This window comes from Notolepis coatsorum (assembly GCF_963971535.1).
Source record: "Notolepis coatsorum genome assembly, chromosome: 8".
Classification (NCBI taxonomy): Eukaryota; Metazoa; Chordata; class Actinopteri; order Aulopiformes; family Paralepididae; genus Notolepis; species Notolepis coatsorum.
The window spans coordinates 52,042,532-52,057,519 of NC_140172.1; the positions used below are offsets into that span (position 1 = coordinate 52,042,532).

The 14,988-nt window shown below is 44.6% G+C and overlaps 1 protein-coding gene across 1 annotated transcript in view; it reads left to right on the forward strand.

The window, feature by feature from the left end:
• LOC311232985 (kin of IRRE-like protein 3) overlaps nt 1-14,147 on the forward strand; it is a gene marked incomplete at its 3' end in the record, with an annotated part of 534,465 nt that extends 520,318 nt beyond the window's left edge. Inside the window, exons 14-15 of the mRNA XM_084319831.1 lie at nt 13,407-13,493; nt 13,674-14,147. Coding sequence (XP_084175957.1) covers nt 13,407-13,493; nt 13,674-14,147 — 561 coding nt within the window. The remainder of the gene's footprint in view (nt 1-13,406; nt 13,494-13,673) is intronic.
• Between the last annotated feature and the right edge of the window lie 841 nt (nt 14,148-14,988).

The following is a 14,988-nucleotide window of genomic DNA, read 5'->3' on the forward strand; positions in this document are numbered from 1 at the left end:
TACATTAAATGATAAAACTATAAACAATATAATTAACATTAACAAAATAATGTGTGCATTTTGTGTCAGGTGCATTTATTATAGATCAGTTCTGTATCGTATGGCTCTCGCTCGGCGTCACTCTCTGCACTGTACCTCGCACGTGCACGCGCACTGAATAAAGACCACAATGTACCTTTATATCCCAATATTCGTCTGACCACACCCCTATCAGCTTACCTACATAAGCAGGGGTGGGGCCACATACTCGCCTCCTTCTTCGCTTTCACCACAAGGAAGTGCCTTCGGTAGATCCCCACTTGACGAGGTTGTTAGTAGGAGAAAGTTGGAAAACAAGAGATACGTTGACATCATATCTTTATTTTCTCTCTCACTATATTCGAGAAAATACGGCGATATTGTCTTCGTACTGGAGTGTCTGGAAGATGATGATCATTCTACACCTCCGCCGGTTTTTTCGTATTGGGAGTTCACGCCGCTACATGCCTCCCGACTGCAGTCCTCATTGCTGCGGCTGGATGGGGTGAAACCCTCCAGCGACACAGCTGGACTGTAGGACGCACCGCTGTTGTGAGAAGCGGTGGGTTCCAGGTTTGGTGAGTAATGTTTGCTTGCGAGCACCACTTGTCTGTTAGTGCTATGGGGGCTAGCTGACAATGTTTACGAAAACCGGCCCCAGATTAGGGTCCTTTGTTCAGCCTTTTTAGGCGACGGCGGAGGATCTTGGTTTGAAGCCCATTATAGCAACTAGTGGGCCACGACCAGTAGAACTGGTGATCCCAGGATCTCTGGACGCGTGGGTACTTCTCTGTCACCGTATAGGCCCCGTCTTTCATATGCAAATGAGAGTATACCCTAAACGAGGAAATGTGGGCATGGATGATCGTTATCGGAAAATCCATGTTCAAGTCGGCTACAGCCCAGATGGGACTTGTGCTGGCTCCGCCGGATGTATGGTAAAATCACCGTTGTAAAACTGTGTTAACATCTCGTTTCTCTTCTCTCTTAAAAGGTGAGGAGGGTTTCAGAACGGCGGCCTGTCTGAGTGTGGCTTGTTATATCGTTGTGTACATGTTCAGGTGATAGCTGCTTAGCTTGCGTGCTAGTTGTGGCCTACCTGTTAGCCAGTCAGCTGTTAGCTGCAGGCGCTAGCCTGTTGTGTCACTAGGCTAGGTAACGTTAGCTTGCTGCTATCGGCCGAGAGCGGCCGTTAGCTTAATGCTACACTGTTGAACGTTCTGAGACTATAACATGCTTTAAACACTCTGACTACAACGTCATCTTTGACAGAGGACGTTAGTCGAACCTACCCTGAGGCCGGCCGGCGAGGACTGCATCAACAAGGGGAACCGTAGCGGCGGGATGGAGCGGCGACGCTGCCCATGTCGACAACACAGGAATGCTGTGTTACTACCGGTGCCTTGTTAGAGACTGCAGTTTCGCTTGATCTGCGCTCACGGTAGGAAGGGTCTTGACCAGACCTTGAACACTTCTTCTTTCTTTCCCTTCTAAATGTTTTGTAAATAACGATGTTTTCCAAAACGAGTGTTGCTGCACTACATTTAGGATATGACGCGAGTTATGTGTGAATTGTCTTGTCACTGGTCTCCATGCAAATCGGGTTGTTTGTTACAGATGTGAAAATGATCTGGTTTGTTGTGTTGAGAAAACATCATGTGTGTTCATGTACCGTGTACTCACAACTAAGGGGGTTAAACTAACCTATAAAGCTATGCTTGGTGACATATGAGTAAAGGATGAATTTTTTTCTCAGCCTGTAATGACAATGAACAGTGTGTTCACATATTAACAGGTTTACCTGTTTAACTGGCCGTATTAAGGGTAAAGTAGGAGGGGTGTTCTCCCCCCGGTTCCCTGGGGACTTCTTCACCCTCCTCTCAGACATGTTGTTACAATATATTGTGTCACTGTGTGGTGGGATACGATGTAACCCTTAGCTTGATTGCTGGGGTTGTGCTAGAACTGCTTGAGGAACTGTATTTTCCTAAAAGAAAAGATTGTTTGGTCACTTTTCGTGTGTGCTTAGCAAGGCCTGTGGCCGATACTAATCGAGAATGATGTATTCTCTCATTATGAAAAACGGCGTTCCTCTGTAGAGTGTTTTTGCCATTTTTTGTAGGTGATAATGGGTTGTGTGTGTCGTGGAACCTACAACTGGGTTGGGTTGGCCACAGAAGCACATGTGTTTGTCTGGTACCGGGGCTCTTAAGGGGGCCCTCTCTATTCTGTGTTTTTTCCTTAGTAAAAATCAGATAGCAGGTTAGCACATGCGCTGTGTGAAGCTGTTAGACGCTTCATGGAGCTGACTATGACTGTGTCATACTCTTTTTTGTCATTACATCGTATCATGGGTGTGGGGTCGTAAAGGGGTGAACTGGTAATCCTTTTCTCCCCTTCTTTGATGGGCAGGGGTTAAAACCTCCTGTCCTTCAAGGTTCCTGTCACGTTGCTGTTCGGCACGTTACAGGGTAAGAGGGGGGGGGGGGGGGGGGGGAGTTTCCTGGTCCCACGCCCTGGAATATTGGGTGTGTGCACCGCAGAAATTCCCCCGCCATAGAGTACGTCACTGTGCGCGTCTCTGTTGGTAGGACTTCCGTGAGCTGTTCGGGTCCATATGATGGATCTGTTTCGGGGAGTGGTCAGGGCTCCTCCTCACGAAGCTCCTATTCGGGCCTTCTGTGAGTTAGGACTCTTCTTCCATGTGAGGGAGCCTCCTCAGAGTGCAGAGCCTCCTCCTCAGATTGTCAAGTAGAACTTCAAAAAGGAGTCCTGCTCTATTGTGTGTGTATTCGATTCAATTCGATTATTGAGTGTGTATGGGTTCAGTGCCTCCTCCCCGGAGAGCCCTAAAACCAAAATTTTACATGGCTCAAGGTTGCAATATATTCTTTTCAATCTGTACAGCTCGCGTGGGAAGTCTCTCTGGGGATTTCCGTCTCCTCCCTATGGGAGGGTCGTGGGATGTAAAAATGTAAACAATTTTTACCCCCGGCTGTGTAGACTGGGATACATGCTGTTGGTGCTTCCTTTTTTTCTATTAAAAAGAGTTGGAGTTAGGAAGCATCACACCCCTCTTGTCGTTCCCCTGGGCGCCTTGGGGATTCAATGACAGGTCTAAATAGCCTGTTCATTGATGTGGTTGTGTCCCGACGCACGCATAGTGCTAGCTTGGGGTGTTCTGTTGAAGATCAGGCGAATGACTGGCACGCCTTGGTTGCTTGAGGTTAAAACAGCATTTTTATAAAGCAACTGGGATGGAGGTTTTTCCTCTTCCGACGACCTGTGTTGGTTGTCGACGGATTCTCGTTCATATCTGGGGGATGATGATGGAATGGATCTGAACATATGTAGAGGGGTCTCACGCCCTGGCGGTGGGCCACCGGGCGCGGTTCGCACCGAACGTCTGGGTGGCGCCTTCTTTTCATGTTTAAGATCAACACGCATATCTGCCCCTTCTCCTGGAGTAGGCATGCCAGCGTGGTTAGGGCACGGGACTGGTTCTGGTCACGCTGGTCCGGATCAGTTAAACCCGTTGTCCGCGGGGGATGCAGATCTGCTGTTCTGGTACCCTGAGGGACTTGGGCTTTTTTCAGGGGGAAAAATGCCAGGTCGGTCCGGGAGTCACAGGGTTAAGCGCTATGGAGACCCTGGTTGGGTACATTTTGTACTCTGCACTGTCGTAATGGCTTACGGTCATGCCAACCTGTGCACGCTCGATCTCGTCAGATCTCGGCCACTACGCAGGTTGGTCCTGGTTAGTACTTGGTTGGGAGACCGCCTGGGAATACCAAGTACGGTGTGCTTGGGGCTGGTTCTCCATTCTTTTCGCTCCTCTCTCACGCATGGCGAAGAGGGGCCTGTTGGGTTGGTCTTTGACCTCCTCTGGTGACCCTGTGCTTCCCGTATCGCCGGGCCCGGTCCGAAGTAATGTTTCGTCGACCCGTAGGCCTGGGATAACCCTTTTTTGAAAACTGAAACCAGTGTGTACCCGCAGGTGTGTTTTGGAGTTTTTTCTTGAGGGGTTATAGGAACAACTACCGCATTGGGTAACGACAAGGTGGTTGATTCCCTGGTGTGTTGGAGCAGTGTCAACTCCCGGGTTACCTGGTTGAGGGTGCCCCTGCACGTTCATGACGTCTGCCAATCATGTCAGCCTTCTCTGCCTCAACCCCTCTGGGTGGGTTTTTTTTAAATGGAGGCTTGGTCATGCAACAACGCCAGCATACGCCCCTTCCGCCGGGGGGGCTGTTCTCAGCTAACTCCTTTGGCGCCTGTCTCGTCCGCAGTGCTCCAGGCTCAGGTTACAGCCTGTTGCCTGGTTTTCCCCGGTGCGCTGCCTGCTTCCGTTGGTTAACCTTTTTTGTGTGCTTACGGCCATGCTGACTGCCTGTTCTGCAGGGTCAGTGTGCCAGGCGGTGTGCTATTGGGGGGAAAGGGCCCGCTCTTGGAGGGGCCTTATCCGAATACGCTGGCGATGTGGGGGGCGGTGTCACTAAGTGACCCCCCTTCAGTGGGTCTGGGTCTTCCTTCGCGCTCCGCTGCTACGGCCTTGCCACGGGGTTGGGTTTGCTCTTGACCCCGTGATTCTGGGGGAAGTAACGAGGTTGTTCCCTCCGTTCGTTCCCGAGTGGCATGCGGGTTGTGCGTGTGTGTAGTCGTGGGGTCAGGCTACGGTCTGCTCACCCTGTGCGTTGAGTTGCTTGAGTGCCTCTTCGCACGGCCGGGTCCGTCGCCCGCCCGGGAACCTCCAATAGAGGGGGTGCCCTCCATTAGGGGGGGTCGGGGGGCTCGGTCCTCCCTGATCTGATGGTTGTGGGGGGCCTCAGCGGGGTGTATTTGTCGGCCGATGGCTCTCGCTCGGCCTCCCTTGTGCAGAGAGTGACGCCGAGCGAGAGCCATACGATACAGAACGATAGGTTATAACTATAACCAAGTTCTGTTAGTATTGGTGACGTTCGGCGTCCGACGCCACTGCAGCCCTTGATCTCACCTTGTGGTGAAAGCTTGGGAAGGAGGCGAGTATGTGGCCCCACCCCTGCTTATGTAGGTAAGCTGATAGGGGTGTGGTCAGACGAATATTGGGATATAAAGGTACATTGTGGTCTTTATTCAGTGCGCGTGCGAGGTACAGTGCAGAGAGTGACGCCGAGCGTCACCAATACTAACAGAACTTGGTTATAGTTATATAACCTATCGTTATGCATTTGCCTTCCAAATTTAACCCGACAAGTATTTTCATGTTAAGTGCAGTCAATTTGAATCGATCAGGAATTGAGGAGGACTGTGGAGAGAGAATCCTTGACTCAATATCTTTGGAAACTATAAGAAAAAAAGAAATTACTGATATGGTAAACAAATGCATGAACAAAACTTCAACAGATGGAGACAACATTGATATGACCCTGGTAAAGAATATAATTGAGGGAATTGTGGATCCATTAACTAACCATTAACTATCCATTAACTATTAATTAACTCACATATTTAATCTTCCATTCAAAACGGTTATCCCAAAGCTGGAGATAAACACCTCTTCACCAACTACAGACCGGTATCATTATTATCACAGTTCTCAAAAATACTTGAGAAACTATATGATGAAAGACTGGCCAAATTCATTGAAAAACGTCAACTATTAATGGATAGTCAGTATGGTTTCAGAACAGCTAGATCTACTTCCATGGCATTAATGGAGCTAGTAGAGCAAATAACCACATGTATAGAGAGAAAGAAATACGCACTTCGTATATTCATTGACCTTAAAAAAGATTTGATACAATGAATAGATCATGAGATTCTACTTAAAAAGATGGACAGGTATGGTGTCAGAGGGGTCGCATTTGAATGGCTTAAAAGCTATATTAGTAATAGACAGCAATTTGTTCAAATAGGCCAGAACAAGTCAAGGTGCTTAAATATTACCTGTGGTGTCCCACAGGGGTCAGTGTTGGGACCCAAATTGCTGCTGGAAACCACACATAAAATATCTATGCTAAAAAATTCCGAAAAGCTTGGGAATTATGGGTAAAACGAAATACATCTTAAATCAGAAAACACTGTACACTCTGTATTGCACACTCATTGTACCCTACCTCCTGTCATATTGTGGTGAAGTTTGGGGAAATACATATAAAACCAACCTACAAAAGATATGCACACTGCAAAAAAGAGCTATAAGGATTGTACATCATGCTGGTTATAGAGATCATACCAATTGTTTATTTGTTAAAAGTCAAACTCTGAAATTTAAAGATTTGGTTAAATTCAAAACTGCACAATTCATGTTTAAGTATTCTAGAACACAACCAGGTTTGCAAGTTATAATTGAGCACATCGTGTTAAAAAAAATGTCAGATTTCAACATATGACACATCATTTGAAAGCTTAGATTCTGTACTTTAGCAATCTGGAATAATCTGAAAAATTAAAATGTAGAGATCTGGCACAAAGCGCTGTGAGAAAATTTCGAGAAAACGATAGCTTTTCGAAATTCTATAAAAAGGATATGAACCGATTAAAAAACGATCCGTTTCGACAATGTTGACTGCAAACAAGTCATTGATAAGCGACGGGCAGATTAGACACATAATTTAAAATATAGATTATGCGTTTTTAACGCTAACATTGAAGTGGATGATGGCATTCAAGGGGGTAAAAAGGAAAACACGGCCGGCACTGATAGTGTTAAGGTGGTGAAAAAGCCTCTCAAAGGAAGGCCACTTTTCACACTTCAGACAGAGTGAGCTGGGGCGTCAACAAAAACCCCTCCAGCAACGCCCATCTCCTGCATAGCATTAACATAATTAAGTGCTGCCATGATAGTTCTCTCTCCTCAGGACCCCTGTCTCCCCAGGACCCCCTATCTGGACTGTATAGGACTGTGAAGCTATGTACCCCCCCCCCCCCATGCTGCTTTGACACCAGAATTTCCCCAAGGGGATTAATAAAGGATCATCTTATCTTAGTAGGTAACATCACAATAAAAAATAAACAATTTTAGGAAGATAAAATAAAAGTCAATTTCTACAGAGTGTATCGATGCAGGGTCCATGTGTGTGTGTGTGTGTGTGTGTGTGTGTGTGTGTGTGTGTGTGTGTGGTGTGTGTGTAATAACAACAAGTTAATAATCTCAGCACTGTATCTGTATCTCTGTGTGTGTGTTGGGTCTTGAGGGGGTTGATTGAAAATGTTATTAACAGATTGCAGAATGGGTACAGTACAGTACAGCTCAATACACACAATTGTTAAGGGGATGCAGACCAGAGAAAGACTTTCGTCTTGTTTACATCAGGGTCCCCCATTTTCAATTCATCATAACATTGACATACATGACATACAGGTAGACAGTACTGCTACATCTATACATTTATGGCATACCAGATTTACAAATACAGTACTGTTTGTGATACAAAAAGAGTTAAAAAATAAGGAGAGAGTACTTGATGAAGAAACTGTACATTGTGTGTGTGTGTGTGTGTGTGTGTGTGTGTGTGTGTGTGTGTGTGTGTGTGTGTGTGTGTGTGTGTGTGCGTGCGTGCGTGCGTGCGTGCGTGCGTGCGTGCGTGCGTGCGTGCGTGCGTGCGTGTGTGCGTGTGTGTGTGTGTGTGTGTGGATGGGGCTTGTCACGCTATGTTGCTTACACACACACTTACCTGATATGCTATCATTAATCATTCAGAAGTCCCTCAAACACCCTCACAGAGATCACTCTCATGTATGTGTGTTTGTGTGTGTGTGTGTGTCTGTGTGTGTGTGTGTGTGTGATTTACAAATACAGTACTGTTTGTGATACAAAAAGAGCTACAAAAGAAGAAGAGAGTATTTGATGAAGAAACTGTACATTGTATGAGGTGGGGTGGGGGGTAGTTACACCTACACACATCAAGCTGCAAGCAGAATTATTGTTAAATCTATGTCACAACGAGAAAAAGCAACAAAGTCCTCACTCAGTGGCATGGGCCATTCTCTGATGCATAAATAATAAAATAATGTATGATTGAAGTGATGGATACCATGTTTGAAGGCAAACAAAAGCAAATCCTCCTCAGATACACATGTACACACAGTCCTCATATCCCTTCTAGTTACACATACACACAGTCCTCATATCCCTCCTAGTTACACATACACACAGTCCTCATATCCCTCCTAGTTACACCTACACACAGTCCTCATATCCCTCCTAGTTACACCTACACACAGTCCTCATATCCCTCCTAGTTACACATACACACAGTCCTCATATCCCTCCTAGTTACACATACACACAGTCCTCATATCCCTCCTAGTTACACATACACACAGTCATCATATCCCTTTTAGTTACACATACACACAGTCCTCATATCCCTCCTAGTTACACATACACACAGTCCTCATATCCCTCCTAGTTACACATACACAGTCCTCATATCCCTCCTAGTTACACATACACACAGTCCTCATATCCCTCCTAGTTACACATGTACACACAGTCCTCATATCCCTCCTAGTTACACATATACACAGTCCTCATATCCCTCCTAGTTACACATACACACAGTCCTCATATGCCTTCTAGTTACACATACACACAGTCCTCATATCCCTCCTAGTTACACATACACACAGTCCTCATATCCCTCCTAGTTACACATACACACAGTCCTCATATCCCTCCTAGTTACACATACACACAGTCCTCATATCCCTCCTAATTACACATACACACAGTCCTATCCCTCCTAGTTACACATACACACAGTCCTCATATCCCTCCTAGTTACACATACACACAGTCCTCATATCCCAATATAACGTTAGCAACTTTAACTTACATGGCTGGCTGGCTAGCTATAGCTAACGCTAACGTTAATGTAGCATGGGCTCGTTATAACCCAATAAACGTGACATGGTTGGACTTGCGGTCGGCAGAAAAACTCTGTGTAGTTTCATCAAAGATGCGGAATTGTAAGGAGTTGGATGCTACTGTAAACAAACATTCTTAAAGACACTTACCCATGCAGACGCATCTCGACCAATCTCATAGTTAATTCCGTTGAATAGCGCGGTGTGTTCACCGGTGAGCCGAGACTGAATCAACTGGATTAACAAAGTTCAATGTACTCGTTCATTAGATCCGATGCATTCATCTCTTTCTGATCCAGAGTGCAGCTGCTCCAACGTGATGATAATCCCATTGAAAGTGTAAACAGAGGCCAGTGCGTCGCTCTAACACTCCCCCAATGCAAAACTCTGCGGGCTGCCTCTCCCCCAAACAGTTTAGGTTTGATTCACATGCAAATAGTAATTACGCCCCCGTTTCACTGAAATAATGTCCGTGAACAGCCTATTTTTAAACAAAGGATTGTTACTATTTTAGATATTCTAACTGTTCGTTTTTATAGTAAACATGTGCTTATACATTCAATTTATAATAATAAATAAAAAAAACACACAAAAAAAGAAAAAGAAAACTCTTTCAAGCCTAGATGAAAAAGGGGCGGGCCGAGTTGTGGTCACTAGCGCTGCGAGGTGACACATATTCCCTCATAAACAGCATTTATTGGAATATTCTCGAATACACTAGACACGTTGTCATTTGTCGGCCTATTTATGAATCGTTTTCAAATAAACGCTAGATTATCGATAGTATATGTGTACTTATGCATGCTATAGAAGCGAGCTGAGAAATCGATTACCTCATTTCCTCAAGATCACACACACACACATATACACATACGGGACACGCTGTTATCTCAGTGAATACAGCTCTGATTATCCTAAAACTGGTAACATAGACTCCTTACCTTAGATCAGATGTTCTCCAAAAAGATTATTCCAATTCCTGATCGCCATTCCAAATATCGATCGCATTTATTGATTGATTATTGGCTGCTGTAAATATATATTCCACGCTGCTTTCCAACTCGCGATCACTTCCCTCATCATCAGATCCCTCGCCAGCATAATGGAGCCAGTTGGCTCCCCCCACACAGATCCACCACAGATCCACCAGTCTAATCGAATGGCCTGCAGTTACACAGGGATAGACGATAGGGGGCGGTATTTTCCCATCTGAGCTCCTAGAGGGTCTGCTGTACCAACGGGAGACTCGGTTGATGAAATATGAATTCAGATCGCTAATAAAAAAATCAAACAACAATTTGTGTCTGTGGCACTCAACGGGGGCATGAAATAACGAGGTAACACGTCTGTGGCACTCAAAGTGTTAATACGGTCCTGTGACATTGTAGACCTGAAGTATGTTTTAATGAGCTTACATTTTGAGAAGCTCCTCTCTGCAGAAGCTACAGTCACTGGATAGGTGGCAGCAATTCTGAGGGACACCCACTTGGGTACATTTCTTTCAGTTTCTTCTCGAGACTCCTGTAGAAAGGATAAAAGTTCCAGGGTGGTCATGTTGGCCTTGGGAAAATCTGGGACATTTTGCATTTCCAATGCAAGTTATTTTCCATCCAGGTCTGACTGGCCATTGCAGGTGAGGGAGTTACTTAGTGCTGCACACTGCTGTTTCTGCTCCTCAGTGGAAAGCTTAGGAAGTTGATAAGCACCCCAAACTTGCTCTCAACTTAACTTAAGGTCTTCCTTCTTCAACCTGGTTGAAGAAGGAAACTTCCATTTGTTTCAGTGCATCACTGAAGGGCTCATCAGGAGACTCATATGATAATTGCTGTTTTGTTTTTCTCAGCCTCTTCTGCTTCAGCACAGCCTCCACATTCATCTCCTCACAGAGGTGTCTGGCAGTGGCTTGAGCAGAAGCAAATCCGGTGCTTCTGTAGCTGATCTAGACGCTTCATATCTGATACCAGCCTGATATCTGATACTAGCCTTGTACCAGCCTGATATCTGATACTAGCCTCTATGCCTGTACGTCACACAGCCTGAAACACACTGCTGCTACACAGAGCTGCCTGTACGTCACACAGCCTGAAACACACTCCTACACAGAGCTGCCTCTACGCCTGTACGTCACACAGCCGGAAACACACTCCTACACAGAGCTGCCTGTACGTCACACAGCCTGAAACACACTCCTACACAAAGCTGCCTGTACGTCACACAGCCTGAAACACACTCCTACACAGAGCCGCCTCTACGCCTGTACATCACACAGCCTGAAACACACTCCTACACAGAGCTGCCTGTACATCACACAGCCTGAAACACACCGCCGCCTCTACACCTGTATGTGTTTACTATTCTGGAAATGATAGATATTTTAGTTGATGAAATACTTTTTCATTTCAGTGTCACAGTATGACCTCGATCTCCAAAATAAGAGACGTGAAAAAAAATTAAGAAAATAATAATAATAATAATAATAATAATAATAATAATAATAATAATAATAATAATAATAATAATAATAATAATAATAATAATAATAATAATAATAATAATAATAATAATAATAATAATAATAATAATAATAATAATAATAATAATAATAATAATAATAATAATAATAATAATAATAATAATAATAATAATAATAATAATAATAATAATAATAATAATAATAATAATAATAATAATAATAATAATAATAATAATAATAATAATAATAAATTAAAAAAAAAAGAAAAAAAATCATTTTTTTTTTTTTTTTTTTTTGTGCCCTCTCCAGCCATTGGCGCCCTGGGCAATCGCCTAGCTCTGCATAGAAACGGCCAACAACCAAACACAAATGCAGTCAAAACAGAATTCATAATAATAATTAATTCATTACATTTATATAGCGCTTTTCTACACTCAAAGTGCTCCCCACAATGTAGGGTAGAAATTGCCTCATTCACCACCACTGGTAGCACCCAACCTTGGGCTATGCAGGCTCAATGGCTGCCATACACTGGCACCCGGCACACATCACACTACACAATGACTGAACGGCTCAGGAGACAGCGATTGATATCAGCCAATTAAGGGGAAGGGATGATTAGGTGGCCTTGATGTCCGAGACCTGATTGGGAATTTGGCCAGGAACACCGGGGAACCCTATACTCCAGTAGCGGCTCGTGGATGCTTCGCCACTAGGGGCGCTATACCAAACATTTTGCAAACATGTACAAGGCACGCATTGCCGAATATTATCACCATTGCCATCGATCAATATATGATCACAGTCAGTCAAATGCAAGATGCAACCACGTTTCCAATAGCCCAACACAAACACGCACAGCTCTCTCTCTCTCTCTCGCTCTCTCGCTCTCTCTCTCTCTCGCTCTCTCGCTCTCTCGCTCTCGCTCATCTCTCAGATGATGTCAGATCCATTCAATAATAAACACATTTGTATATCTCGTCATTTTAAACAAGTTACCATTCATTGTCTGAGTGGTTATGCCCCACACGCGGTGAAATTAGAGAGAGAGAGAGAGAGAGAGAGAGCGAGAGAGAGAGAGAGCGAGAGAGAGAGAGAGAGAGCGAGAGCGAGAGCGAGAGAGAGAGAGAGAGAGAGAGAGAGAGAGAGAGAGAGAGAGAGAGAGAGAGAGAGAGAGAGAGAGAGAGAGAGAGAGAGAGAGAGAGAAGCATTAGCTGAGTGGCTAACAGCAGCTAAAGTTAGCTGAGTTGGCTAAGAGAGAGAGAGAGAATTAACTCACTTTGTTTAATTGAAACGTGGTCCAGCCGGAGGGCTTAATAAAGTGTATGTCCACTGACTGTCCCCCAGACTGTTGTCGATGTATATCCATTCCACTCACTGCCCACTGTTCAGACTCCAGACTGAATCACAAGTTCACAACACACAGCTTCGAACATGTTGCAAACTGTGGCTAAGGAAAAAACTGGCATCGCCGCGTCGGCCAATCAGAGAGCGTCTCCGCGAAATGCGGCTATGGAAATTCTAGACGGAAATTCTAAGCGCTTGACTAGACCGCTTCAAATCGCGCCCGGATTCCAACATAATAGTCATATTTCAACGCACAACGCGTTACGCACTGATTGGCTGTGACGGATACAGCGATCGAACAGTGACGCGCACTCAGAGCGCTATCGCGTCTAGCCCGGGCCGAGAAATACAAAAAAATAAAAAAATAAAAAAAAGTGAGTCACTTCCTGTTCCTGAAAACGAGTATTTTTTTATTTTATATAGTAACGTTATATTGTGCATTGGAAACACAAACATACTTAAAATGAGTAAATATTATTCATTTTAAACATGTTTATATTATTTATAGGGCTATAAAACAAAAAACTAAAAAATTATTGTTCTTGTTCTCATATAACCAGGGCAGGGCCTGAGGGGGGGCGGCCGCCACTGCTATACTCTTTGCGATAGGCGTCTTGGGTTCTTTAACCGACCGAGATTCAGTCAGGATTCATGACAAGGTCTTCAACATTCAAGACATGTTTTTAGAATTACAGTGAACATTTTATGTGTGATCCAGATTGATCGTGGGGAGTTCCAGCAGGAGCCCGTTCTCAAGCAGTTGGAGGTGCTCCAGGAGGAGGAGAAGGAGTTCCAGCACATTAAGGTGGGCATCCAGAAAGTACAACCAGGGCAATTTATTGTACTGGTAAACTATTATTTGTCGTTAAGGTTAGTTGAAACATCCTGTAAAAATGTTTACCTGCAGTTCCATCCAAAACCTATGAACAGCAAACTTTATTGCATATTATACATGATTCCTCTTTGTTTCTTCTGCCCGTCGAAGGACCCAACCAATGGCTACTACAGTGTCAACACCTTCAAGGAGCATCACTCCACCCCTACCATGTCCCTGGCCACCAACCAGGCTACAGACGTGGTCCGAAGCCCGCCCTCCGGATCCATGACCATGGGAAAACAGCGGGTTCCCACTGGCATGTCCTTTACTAACATCTACAACACACTGGGTGCTGGTCCCAACCGTCTGTACGACTACAGCCAGCGATTTGTGCTGGGCATGGGCAGCAGCTCCATTGAGCTGTGCGAGCGGGAGTTCCAGCGGGGTTCACTGAGCGACTCCAGCTCCTTCATCGACGCGCAGTGCGACAGCAGTGTCAGCAGCTACAGCAAGCAGGATGGCTACATGCAGTTTGATAAGGACAGCAAGGCCTCAGCCTCCTCCTCCTCCCACTACTCCCAGTCCTCCCAGAACTCGGACCTCACCAAGCCATTGCAGAAACGCATGCAAACCCATGTTTAAATGCTAGGGGGGCACTAGACTGGAATAGAGTGGACTTTTCAACAAACCATCTTACCTGACTGCGGGAGATGTTTTTTTTTAAGTGTTTGTTTGGTCAGTGTTTCATTAAAGGAAGATAACGTGGTTTGTATATGACAACTTTTGCAGCTGTAAGATATGCCTGTCCGGTGGACTACACAGCAGACTGTCAAACGTGACAAAAACAAAAACAATTCACAACCTATTCATGAGCCAGAGTGGAAAAAACAACAACTAAAAAAATAAATAAATTACAATAATTTGTCTGCTTTATTGTAACAACAAAGACAAGATCCACTGCTGTCTGCCATTTATTTTCAGTTCAGCTCAAAGTGGCAAGTTATGGTTATATAAAGATAAAAAGAAAAGAAAAAGAAAAACATTTTATCCTTGAGAAAACATGGGGGATTTGTGCACTGCTGCCCTGTTGGCACTTGAAGCACAAAGGGTATTGTTAAATACTGCCCACTGCATTTCTTATACCTGAACAGGATTGTGTGATGAGTAATGAAATCTTGGGAGGGAAAGAGATGGGATTCGGCATGGCAAAGAGCTCCATTAAGCATCAACAGTTGCTTGTAGACCTGTTACCTTGGCAACTTGTAATACTCACTGGCTTGTTGGATCGGTTTTATGTGCTGTATTCTATTTTGCTCCTTTCAAGGTTATTATCTTTTGGACCTTGTGAGATATCTTTGCCTTTCTGGTGTTTGCCTTGTGAAAGTTCAGTATCGGCTCACAGATCACAGATAAATGCATGGAGATGTGTCATCCTACATGATGAGGTCGGCATTCACTATTCGTTCACTCACTCAAAGCTATT